The 12,773-nt window shown below is 42.3% G+C and overlaps 1 protein-coding gene across 1 annotated transcript; it reads right to left on the bottom strand.

Moving 5' to 3' along the window:
• Positions 1 to 269: 269 nt before the first annotated feature.
• Positions 270 to 10,488, bottom strand: LOC126174767 (mucin-19-like). Its single transcript, XM_049921104.1, has 2 exons — positions 10,432 to 10,488; positions 270 to 2,935 (listed from the first exon to the last, which is right to left on the bottom strand). The coding sequence occupies exons 1-2, from the start codon at positions 10,442 to 10,444 to the stop codon at positions 792 to 794; spliced, it is 2,157 nt and encodes a 718-aa protein (XP_049777061.1). The 5' UTR covers positions 10,445 to 10,488; the 3' UTR covers positions 270 to 791.
• Positions 10,489 to 12,773: the final 2,285 nt, after the last annotated feature.

Genomic DNA, 12,773 nt, shown 5'->3' on the forward strand with positions numbered 1-12,773 from the left:
ATATCACCTAATGTGATAATAAGGAAGTTAACAGTACCATAATGCAGGTGATTTCTCTCAAAATATCCAAAACATGTAATCTAAAGAAACCCCAGACTTAGGGAAAACATTTTAAGGAGTTCCCAGGAGGAAACATGGACAAAGTGTATTTTATAGTGCCAGTATCACATTTAGAAGGAATGCTTTACAGTCAAGGGGCTATAAAGATCAAACGACCTTTTAAATGCAATCATTATTTATTATACTGATTCGAAAACAAAAATGGACATTGTATTTCAGTGGACCAAAAATAAAAAACATTTCAACATATGTGACATCTACTGTTTCTATGTCTATGTAAAGAGTCTAAATATGAGTTCGGTAAAACTAAACGTAACATTTTGCTGTGTATTATGAAATTAATTTGTACAATATACAGTTACGTGAATAAAAACAAATATAAATTTAAATATAAATACATCTATTAGATTTTCACTTACTCACACATAGAGTCAAAATGAGAGTCTCACACCTACAGTTTCACAATGAAAAACAGTACAAAAGAATATATTTCAGTGATTGGTGCGCCATGACTGCAAAAGCAATATAGACCTCAGTTGGTTCTGTGTCTGAGATGCTTAACAATAGAATCTTCAACATACGTACAACATGGAAAAACTGAATCAAAAGCCCCTTTATTGGCGAATAGCACGGTGGATCTACCAGGTGTACCACTACTTAGTTTGGCTGAAGCTATAGTAGCCATATTGGTGGACTGAAGCTATAGTAGCCATTTTGGTAGCACATGCCTATCAGGCTGAACTATTTGCACAGCCAGCACGGTATGGCCAATCACATACTTCCAGTGTAGGGTTGAAATGGAGCCCAGCAGGGCAGTCAAATGTAACAGGTGTACCATGGTCACATTTGCAGAACTTGGTGCAGTCAGATGCATGGGGAAGGTGCTTAGCAATAGAGTTCTCATCTTCATATTGTGGGCAGCTGCCGACTGCTGGGCAGTCTCCTGATGGGGCAGATGTTGGATTGGCTGTTGAACTTGGTGCTGCTGTTGGAGCTGTTGTAGTGGCAGCACTTGTAGGAGCAGCTGTGGATGAGCTTGGTGCTGCCGTTGGAGCTGCTGTAGTGGCAGCACTTGTAGGAGCAGCTGTGGAAGAGCTGGGAGCAGCAGTTGATGCTGATCCACCTGAACAGCCCGCTTGATCTGGCCAGTCACATACTTCCAGTGTAGGGTTGAAGTGGAGTCCAGCAGGACAGTCGAATGTAACAGGTTTTCCATGGTCACATTTACAGAACTGGCTGCAGTTAGTGGCATGGGGAAGGTGCTTAGCAATAGAGTTCTCATCTTCATATTCTGGGCAGCTGCCGACTGCTGGGCAGTCTCCTGATGGGGCAGATGTCGGATTGGCTGTTGAGCTTGGTGCTGCTGTTGGAGCTGCTGTGGTGGCAGCACTTGTAGGAACAGCTGTTGATGAGCTTGGTGCTGCAGTTGGAGCTGCTGTAGTGGCTGCACTAGTGGGAGCAGCTGGGGATGAACTGGGAGCTTCAGTTGACACTGATCCACCTGAACAGCCCGCCTGGTCTGGCCAGTCGCATACCTCTAGCGTAGGGTTGAAGTGGAGTCCAGCAGGACAGTCGAATGTGACAGGTTTTCCATGGTCACATTTACAGAACTGGCTGCAGTTAGTGGCATGGGGAAGGTGCTTAGCAATAGAGTTCTCATCTTCATATTGTGGGCAGGTGCCGACTGCTGGGCAGTCTCCTGATGGAGCAGATGTTGGACTGGGTGTTGAGCTTGGTGCTGCCGTTGGAGCTGCTGTAGTGGCAGCACTTGTAGGAGCAGCTGTGGATGAGCTTGGTGCTGCAGTTGGAGCTGCTGTGGTGGCTGCACTTGTGGGAGCAGCTGTGGATGAGCTTGGTGCTGCAGTTGGAGCTGCTGTGGTGGCTGCACTTGTGGGAGCAGCTGTGGGTGAACTGGGAGCTTCAGTTGACACTGATCCACCAGAGCAACCTGCTTGGTCTGGCCAATCACATACCTCTAGCGTAGGGTTGAAGTGGAGTCCAGCAGGACAGTCGAATGTGACAGGTTTTCCATGATCACATTTACAGAACTGGCTGCAGTTAGTGGCATGGGGAAGGTGCTTCGCAATAGAGTTCTCATCTTCATATTGCGGGCAGGTGCCGACTGCTGGGCAGTCTCCTGATGGAGCAGATGTTGGATTGGCTGTTGAGCTTGGTGCTGGTGTTGGAGCTGCTGTAGTGGCGGCACTTGTAGGAGCAGCTGTGGATGAGCTTGGTGCTGCAGTTGGAGCTGCTGTGGTGGCTGCACTTGTGGGAGCAGCTGTGGGTGAACTGGGAGCTTCAGTTGACACTGATCCACCAGAGCAACCTGCTTGGTCTGGCCAATCACATACCTCTAGCGTAGGGTTGAAGTGGAGTCCAGCAGGACAGTCGAATGTGACAGGTTTTCCATGGTCACATTTACAGAACTGGCTGCAGTTTGTGGCATGGGGAAGGTGCTTAGCAATAGAGTTCTCATCTTCATATTGTGGGCAGGTGCCAACTGCTGGGCAGTCTCCTGATGGAGCAGATGTCGGATTGGTTGTTGAGCTTGGTGCTGCCGTTGGAGCTGCTGTAGTGGCAGCACTTGTAGGATCAGCTGTGGATGAGCTTGGTGCTGCAGTTGATGGTGATCCACCTGAACAGCCTGCACGGTCTGGCCAGTCACATACTTCCAGCACAGGGTTGAAGTGGAGTCCATCAGGACATATAAACAATACAGGTGCTGCGTGATCACATTTGTAGAAAAGTGAACAGTTTTTGCTGTCTGGTAGATGGTCTGTGTGATCTAGGGCATCTACTGGCGGACAGTCACCTACAGGTGATGCGCTGACTGCAGTTAGAGCAACTAGGACCCACACGGTCGTTAACACAATTGCTGAAAGTAAAAGAAAAGTCTGTGATAATTTTGCTGTCACTTACAGAATTCTATTTATAAATTTTAGTATCAGTTATCAGAATACTTCAGAAAAAAGTCTATACTTCCTTTTATGCGACCCAAAAGCAATATCGTCAAGGAATTACCAGATTCAGCGTTCGGTAAACAAGTGTGTAGTTAGCTGTGCTGTTAGTTAGTCCCTTCGTGATATCATTTTGTGTTGTAGAACAGGAATGTATTTTATGTTAAGTTTAAAATATAGAAAGACATTTAAACCGACAATATTAATAATTACTAGTGTCCACTTTACAAATATTTCCAGTACAAATGATACGGAGTTAAATCGTGCGTGCCTTCCATGAAGCAACTATACATAACTTTCCTTCAGTTATGTAACATTACAGTGGACCCTGTAATAAACCCGGTACAGTATGAAGGAGGTTTTTAATATTTGGAGGAGACAAACTCGGATCGCTGTACATGAAATATTAAAGCATTTTATAATAATCCATTCTTCTAGGACTGTGGTTTTGGCCTCCATGAGTAGTTGCAATTCGGCCGCTTAAAATGAAATATGTAGTCCCGAAATAATTTCGTCTCTCGCTCGTTTAGGACTGTAGATACGCTAGCACGTAGGATGTTGCGGACGTGATTAAGAGCGCCACCTGCCTGTTTCAAGTTGAAGTACATTTGTATGCTTGCATCTGTCGGGGGACTCTTGAGGGCTAAGGAAGCACTGAATAGGAGTGCCCATGTGTTGTAAATACACTCCTGGAAATGGAAAAAAGAACACATTGACACCGGTGTGTCAGACCCACCATACTTGCTCCGGACACTGCGAGAGGGCTGTACAAGCAATGATCACACGCACGGCACAGCGGACACACCAGGAACCGCGGTGTTGGCCGTCGAATGGCGCTAGCTGCGCAGCATTTGTGCACCGCCGCCGTCAGTGTCAGCCAGTTTGCCGTGGCATACGGAGCTCCATCGCAGTCTTTAACACTGGTAGCATGCCGCGACAGCGTGGACGTGAACCGTATGTGCAGTTGACGGACTTTGAGCGAGGGCGTATAGTGGGCATGCGGGAGGCCGGGTGGACGTACCGCCGAATTGCTCAACACGTGGGGCGTGAGGTCTCCACAGTACATCGATGTTGTCGCCAGTGGTCGGCGGAAGGTGCACGTGCCCGTCGACCTGGGACCGGACCGCAGCGACGCACGGATGCACGCCAAGACCGTAGGATCCTACGCAGTGCCGTAGGGGACCGCACCGCCACTTCCCAGCAAATTAGGGACACTGTGGCTCCTGGGGTATCGGCGAGGACCATTCGCAACCGTCTCCATGAAGTTGGGCTACGGTCCCGCACACCGTTAGGCCGTCTTCCGCTCACGCCCCAACATCGTGCAGCCCGCCTCAGTGGTGTCGCGACAGGCGTGAATGGAGGGACGAATGGAGACGTGTCGTCTTCAGCGATGAGAGTCGCTTCTGCCTTGGTGCCAATGATGGTCGTATGCGTGTTTGGCGCCGTGCAGGTGAGCGCCACAATCAGGACTGCATACGACTGAGGCACACAGGGCCAACACCCGGCATCATGGTGTGGGGAGCGATCTCCTACACTGGCCGTACACCACTGGTGATCGTCGAAGGGACACTGAATAGTGCACGGTACATCCAAACCGTCATCGAACCCATCGTTCTACCATTCCTAGACCGGCAAGGGAACTTGCTGTTCCAACAGAACAATGCACGTCCGCATGTATCCCGTGCCACCCAACGTGCTCTAGAAGGTGTAAGTCAACTACCCTGGCCAGCAAGATCTCCGGATCTGTCCCCCATTGAGCATGTTTGGGACTGGATGAAGCGTCGTCTCACGCGGTCTGCACGTTCAGCACGAACGCTGCTCCAACTGAGGCGCCAGGTGGAAATGGCATGGCAAGCCGTTCCACAGGACTACATCCAGCATCTCTACGATCGTCTCCATGGGAGAATAGCAGCCTGCATTGCTGCGAAAGGTGGATATACACTGTACTAGTGCCGACATTGTGCATGCTCTGTTGCCTGTGTCTATGTGCCTGTGGTTCTGTCAGTGTGATCATGTGATGTATCTGACCCCAGGAATGTGTCAATAAAGTTTCCCCTTCCTGGGACAATGAATTCACGGTGTTCTTATTTCAATTTCCAGGAGTGTATATGTTAGGCAAGGCCCTATTTTGTCCTGATATGGCCGTAGATATTAAAAATTCACATTTCTCTGTTAGACTGCTTAGTGCTATTTCTGTTACTGTATCTTCTAAAACGCTGACAAGAGTCCTGAGTGCTGTTAGCGTGCAGCACACACAACAGTAGGATCTTCTTAAGTTCTTTTGTGCAAGTAGCATTTCAAAAAGCACATTACTTGATTAATGTGCATTTGCTACTGATGCTTACTTCACCGTACGTTTGTGACTGTTTTCTACAATTGCAATCAGCTGGTTGTTGTCATCATTATTCCCTTCATCGGAAGAAGAGTATACTTCAGTTTTTCCAAGAGTATGACTCGTGAGTTCACAGAGAAAGTAATCCTACAGACATAGGAGTGTCAGCACGAGCGGAGTTTTCAATATCGGTAGCTGTCATGACCCTAGTATAAAATCCAGAAGTGACATTATAGCATCGTTTACGCGAACAGTTATGACTTATTCACACAATGTAGGAAAAGACAGATTACTATTTATCGTAATGAGGAGACACAAAGTTGCAGTCAGGCATTACTAAAAGACACTTGCACATAAAATTTCGGCCACAACCCTTTTCCGTAGAAACGCACACCTCATGCACACATGACCGCCAATTCCGGCTGTTCGGCATTCTGGCCCGAGCTTCCACAGGTGGTCGTCATGTGTCCGTTAGTTGTCCTTGCTTTTGTGAATGAATAGTGTGTGTTTCTCTTTTTCCAAAGAAGCCTGTGTCCGAAAGCTTATATGTCTTTTAATTGTGCCTGTCTGTAGCTTAACGTCTCTTATTTATGGTTAAGTAGCAATCTGTATTTTGCTATATTGTTGATATTCTTCATAGGAGACATATAAGTAATCCTTTTTTCAGAAATGGAAGAATATGAAAGATATTTTGAAACTCTAGACAAAGATACTATTTTAGTGACGAATACGATGAAAGAAAAACTAATTTCGTGGAATTACGCATGTATTTCACGAGTTGGCTACAACATGCAAGTGTAAGGATTCACTGAGGTGATAATGCAAGGGTTCTGTCATGTGACGTGATGATTCTTATTCAGTGCCTAATGTATTAACAACAAATGAAATGAACTGATTACATTCATACACCGAGGCAAATATGCCAGGGTAAGTGAATTTTCCGTGTCAAGTTGAAAAAATATAGCACCTGAAAAATATACTGCGTAACAATTACGTGACTTGTCGCGGCTCGCTTGAAAACTCTGAAAATTAGCTATATTTGGGCAGAGTTGCTGTTTTGAAAGTGCCAGTTATTGGCACGTATTACCCTGAGACCCTTTGGTTTAACTTCGAGAATGCTTCGCATCAGTTACAACTTTGCCAGTGAAAGAGGAGAATATTGTTAATACTTCCAACAGTTCTCCCTGAATTACGATTCCAATTATGTTTACCATGTTGATAAGAGTGAATCCGTCTTTTGCAAACTGAATCTTTATTTTTTATTACTAAATATGTTTCACTTTTTCACACCAGGCATCGTCAATGATTTTCATTTTTCTCTGCTTTTCTTGTTTGCGTTGGGTCTTCTGCAGGCATTATACGCACCCAGTACGTATTTTAAATTGATAATGTGTCACATTTATACATTTCGCCCTTACCGTTGCAGAATGCTTATGCCCCATACCAAAATAACAGGGAGGTGCCTTTAGTATTGGCAAGTAATATTTAACTCCGCACTGATTTCCCTGACTCTACAACCATGAAACAGTCGCGTGACATATTGGTTGCAGGAACGGGCGCGACCTATGAAGACGGCAGAGAAACTGAAACAATGAAAATATTTTTTTATATCACTTGATACGTTAGTTATCTAACAGTCAAGTCACGCAAAACAAGATAAATTTGAATGTTAATCATCTGTAACTCCATAGAAATGTTTGAGATGGCATCAACAGAAACACCGATGGAAATCTCAACATACCGCAACTTGTTAAGGATCAAAATCCGAAGATTGAATATTATGGTTTAATGTCCCATCGACGACAGAGCACAAGCTACTCTTGAATGAATGATACTCGTCCGTATCCATTTCAAGGGAATCATCCTAGTATTTAACTAAACGGCTTGGGAACATTGCGGATTACAATAAATCGAAATGATCGGTCATGAAGTTGAACCATCGTCCTCGAGATTATGGATCAAGTGTTTTACCACTGCACCATCTTACTCGATATCAGAATTCGAGTATGAAAAACGTCGTATTGTTTGGTATGCTACTGTTCTTAATTGAACCAGTGTGAAATAAAGTAAAGTGGCAAGTCGTGGATCATCACGTTTTAATTTTGTAATACTTACTATATTTGTCTGTACAACAGAACGGATAAAAGCTGTGAGAGGGCTACGTTAAGTTGACGAAGGATCTCTGCTGTTTGCTGGGAAGCAGTTATGTTAGTGAAATGGGACAATAAAGGGAAAGGGCAGTTAGTCAGAAGAGAAAGTCCGTCAAGAAACCAATTACTAATGCAAAATACTCCATATACCATTGTGCATTGTATGGTGTATCGAGACCTTGTACAAGAATAAAAATTAGGACAGGAGTAATTAAACAAATATTGAAGAGTAAGTAAAGAGAAGATACCCGTTTCGCATGAAACACAGCCGTACAGTAAGGCTGAAGCGTTCGTAGACATTTACCTGTCCCCTGCACAGGAAACTCAGAATGTTTAAATCTATACCCAGCCAATACTATCGCTTTCCCTGAACAGTTCGCTATATTTCATTGCCCGTGGGCCACGCGCAACACATTGTGGACACAGCGAGTACTAACCTCTGTCTACATTCACCTTTTCAATGACGGAAGTTACATTCCATAGTATTTAATAATCAGCGTACGCACTGATAGTTAAGAGTTTCACAGTCGTGGTCTACAAGTCGATTAATTTATTTATGTGTATACTAACGTACGTTTTCATTTGAGGAGAACTTTTTTTCAGCTTTGTTCGAAGCTTCCACACCGTACTACTCTTAAGTACGATGCAACCATATTAACCATAATGATATATTAGTGTTATGATATATCTCTCTGACAAGAAAATGTCGATAGATTAACAATCCTCAGTAGTCTGTTTCACTTTGAGATGGAGAAGAATTGGATATTCCCTAAAAAATTTCCAAAACATATTCGTATGATGCAGGTACAAATCATGAAAATTTCTGACGAAGTTACAATTTATTAAGTGCAAATTCAGATCACTAAATATAAGACAGAATTCGCATATACCATAAAGATACCGTCAACACGAAATGGCATGCATAGATGAGTGTAAACCTAATTCTTTTCAGACTATTAAGAAATGTGTGCGTATCTTCGTAGCCAAAAGGATTTTGTAAACTATTCTCTGGAGTATACTTACGATACGATAAGTTGCAGCTTACACATATATGCGTATCTGACAGAAACAGGTCATATAATGGACAGATAGTCTTACTTTTACTCCTCACACCAGTACCAGAAGAATCAAGATTATTTAAAAATATTTCATACACTTATTGGAACTCCTTCAAGAGATCCATTCCTGCGAAAGAATGATGAAGACGGTCAAAACCATTGTCCCTGTTAAGAATAATTACCCCAGCATGAACATCAACATCGCCGAACGTCCAGATCAATTTGAAGATACCATAATCTACTAGTATTCACTTGTTCCAAGGAAAAATAAATTCGTGATCTTGTAGTAACCGGAAGTAAACGCCATATGTATTATTAACAACGGTACGATATTGTTATCGCTGTCTCATTAAACGGTTTGTCATTTATATGTTTCTAGTAACAGATCGTATCACACGTATTGTTTATTCCATCTATCAGCAGAAACAAGAAACCTAGCGTTAAATTTGGTCAATGACAAAAAGGCGATAACCTGCTCCGATTTAAGTGACACACTCTAAGATCTCGTCAATTTCTGATCGACAATACTGAAGAAAAACTTATATCGGAATCTTTTACTGAATGAGGTACTCATAACAAGAAATCGGGGGACAACAAGACCAAACGTTTCACATTTCGCTACAAGCCACGAAAGCCTTAAGTTGTTGCAGTAAATTAAGTTTCTAAGAATCCGTCTTCTCTCGAACCACTTGCAAAATGATGAATACCACACAGTGCAAATTTGTCTGAAACTAATGACGATCAACCCGTCCTAAAGAAAAATACTACAAACATGTTACATTCCTCTAAGTTTCATGTTTGTAAACAGCAAGATAACGCCACCACGAGAGTATAAATATAAAATAAGAACGAGAATGACAAAGGAAAACTAAGACAGATAGTGTAGAAAAAACGAAATTTAGAGCGATGTGCTAGATCCAACTTTTTGTCAATATTTTCAAAAAAATAGACACAAGAAAAAATTACTGAATTCCTTGAAAACAAAAGAAACGTTACAGGAGCAACAGAAAAGTTGTGATTACTCTTTCCAAGTAACTGTGTTTTGAGACAGCGATAAAGTCTACAGTCATAAGTACGAATCTTCAATTTCACATTCAAACTATTACGTGTGTTGTTCGAGGGCTGATTGTGTTACAGCTGGTCCCATGCTATCCCAAAATTGTTCTTCAGAAATAATGAGTATAAACATCTTGATGTAAAATAAAGAGGTGTTTGTGAACCTTAGTTAATCCACTATGGCGTATATTATGGCAGAAACCCTATTGAACTGAGCCAAAACTTAATGTTAAGGGAAAGTGATTTTCCTTTAAAATTCCAATAAATGCTACATAATGTTTATTAGGAGAGGAATTATATCGTAGTATAGTATCTCATTTGGTTCATCCAGGCAGTATTACATTACCGGAACTGAACAAAATGAATGGTTTTTATGATATGTGAAAACCTTCTGTCAAATAGAGAAGCTATAATGTACAAATCTAAACCGAGCGGCCTCGATCACAGTACATCTTTTGAGTAGTCAATAAGTTTTAACTGAATATAAATTTGTGACTGTGAGTAATGAATGCATAAGTTACAACTGACAGTTGTCCTGTTTTGTTAGTCATTTCTAAGTGAGTTGAATATTGCTATTCTTCCAGTTTTTAAACAACAAATCCGAAAAGATAGCACAAGAAACAAGTTTCGAGTAGAAACAGAATACAAGAGAGATATAAAATGATTGGCAGTACTCGGCGGGAGTTGTTAATAGACGCATGAATGTACCTGGCACAGAAAAGAGTCCTAGCGCATGCCTAACACATTTGTATAGGTAAAATGAAGACTGTCAGTGAGAATAACAAAAAACTAGAACACAGCTGTAGCTTTCAGCTCACCTATTAGATTCATGTCGAAAAGACGTCAGCGCTTTCGATGATTCAAAGCGAATGACGATACCAAGGATGAGCACTGGTGGTAAGAGCTTATATATCATGGCTTGTGTAGAATTATCACAGTGAAACAAGTTATCTTGATCTTATCTCGCAAAAGTGAAACAGGTAGTACGTCACATCGAGAAAACGCGAAATTTTGGAGGGTCACCGTGCGAGAGTAACACGCCCATGCTTCGATACGGTTATTAGAGATACGTCTTGTCATATCAAAACGCGTGGAGGGAGATTCAGTGCTGTCGTTAGCGGGGCAAATCCAATACGCACGTACAAGCAGCCCTTGACCCTAACGCAGTCTCACACTGACGACATTTTCCTGACATATAGATAGTGGTTTTCCTGTAACACCCCTGTGGCAAAGAATTATATTTCTAGCATATGTATTACGCCGTGATAGTACAACGTATTGATATCGATTGGCATCCGAAAGTAGGTTACGTTGCAGAGGAATTAGGGATAAGCAGTTTTCTTACGACATGTTTGATAAAGGAACAATGTGCTGTAACATGAGGATTACGCTTTTTCCTACTTTTTATAAAACATAAAAATTGACCGCACTATTTTTATGTTAACAGTGGCAATACAACGCGTCTGAAATTTGAATGTTTGACCTCACCCATTGTATACTTGTTTAGGCATCGCAATAGTTGTTCATACATCAGATTTATTAAGATAGATAATTAAGCCGTTATCATACATGTTTTACCAGAGTAGTATCCCAGTGACAATTTGTGGAACCTCTCAACGAAACACAATCGTAAAGTACAAAATACATGTACGAGCAGAGCTTACACATTCAGCGTCCCCAATAATGAGTACCACACGGCACTTTACGATATGCGTTGGACTCATCCTGACAGATCGATATAACGTGGCGGAAGAAAACCAGCCACGATCGGCACCATTCTATCGTCAAAGCTAGGTAGTTTGTGAAACACGAGTTTCGCAGAAGTTGCAGTTGATATGCTCCTTGGTTGAGGGCTACGTTGAGACAATTAGACAAGGCACCAAATATCTATACGGGAATTTTCTTCTTTCTGCTTACAGCGTAAACTATAAAATCGTATTTGAGTAAATTTACTGTATGGTACTTTTAAGAGAACTGATAAATCTACAGTTAATTTTTTTCCTCGCCAAGTTTTCCGGCTGTATCTCGAAAACCCTTCATTTTGAAACTGAACGTAGATATTTAAATCTGCTTTCGATACCACAGGGATACCGTAATCCGGAGGACGACGGTTCAACTCAGCGTGCGGCCATCCTGATTTAGGTTTCCCGTAATTTTTCTAAATCGATTCAGGCAAGTGCCGGGATGGTTTCTTTGAAAGCGCACGGCCGATTTCCTTCCCCCTCCCCTCTTTCCCTAATGCGATCTTGTGCTCCGTCTCTAATGACATCGTTATCGACGATACGTTGAACACTAGTCTCCTGCACCCCCTCCTCCAGGGCTTCCATAGAAATAGCTTTTCCTTGATATTTTTAGCGATGTATTGCATCCGATGTTACCCACACGTTACCAGTGCTAATATCTTTACAATTCTGTTAACTTCAATGTGTATCTGAAATATCTAGACGTTCCACATAACCACATACGCAAAAAGTTCTACTTAATTTAGGATTTCCTAGTGTCGAGAAGTTTTCAACACATTTCTGTACTTGCTTGGGTCTTTTACAAGCTAATTTTCACAGTTTTGTTTTGCTAGAGTGAAATGTGTGCAACGGTAGACTCTACATCTTCAGAGAAGAAGAGCACGATTCTAATTGATAAGCAAAATCATCCGTAGTTGACTATATACGTTAACTCAAAAAATCTTGTCTTCTCAGTACACACAAAATGTCAGTATCTCCTGGCAAATGCAACGTGAGATCTGGTGTTCGAAATCCATCTGCACACACAGTACAACGTGCGCTTATCAATAAAGGTCACTGTATTGTAGATTCTAGTGGCTATAAGGAAAGGTAACTGCATTTTAGATTCTATGCGTCACCATCGAAGTTTGAGATGTCAGGAAATAGAATTCTCGGTAACAATGCAAGCACCACCATGAGCACCAATGTGATAATGCTAATTGGTGATGGAAACCGACAGTTAATTGACTATTAGTTAACTGACGTATCAGACAGAGCTCCGAAAGGTAAAGATGATTTGTGTTGCCAATTACACCTTCACTTAAAGAAGTTAATATCTAATAACGGATCCACTATTCAGCAATATCACACATCATCTCTTCAGTCCCGGTTAGAGACGTTGCGTCATATTCGAACGTAATCACCACGTACCTAGGAGA

Source organism: Schistocerca cancellata, chromosome 3 (genome assembly GCF_023864275.1).
Source record: "Schistocerca cancellata isolate TAMUIC-IGC-003103 chromosome 3, iqSchCanc2.1, whole genome shotgun sequence".
NCBI lineage: Eukaryota > Metazoa > Arthropoda > Insecta > Orthoptera > Acrididae > Schistocerca > Schistocerca cancellata.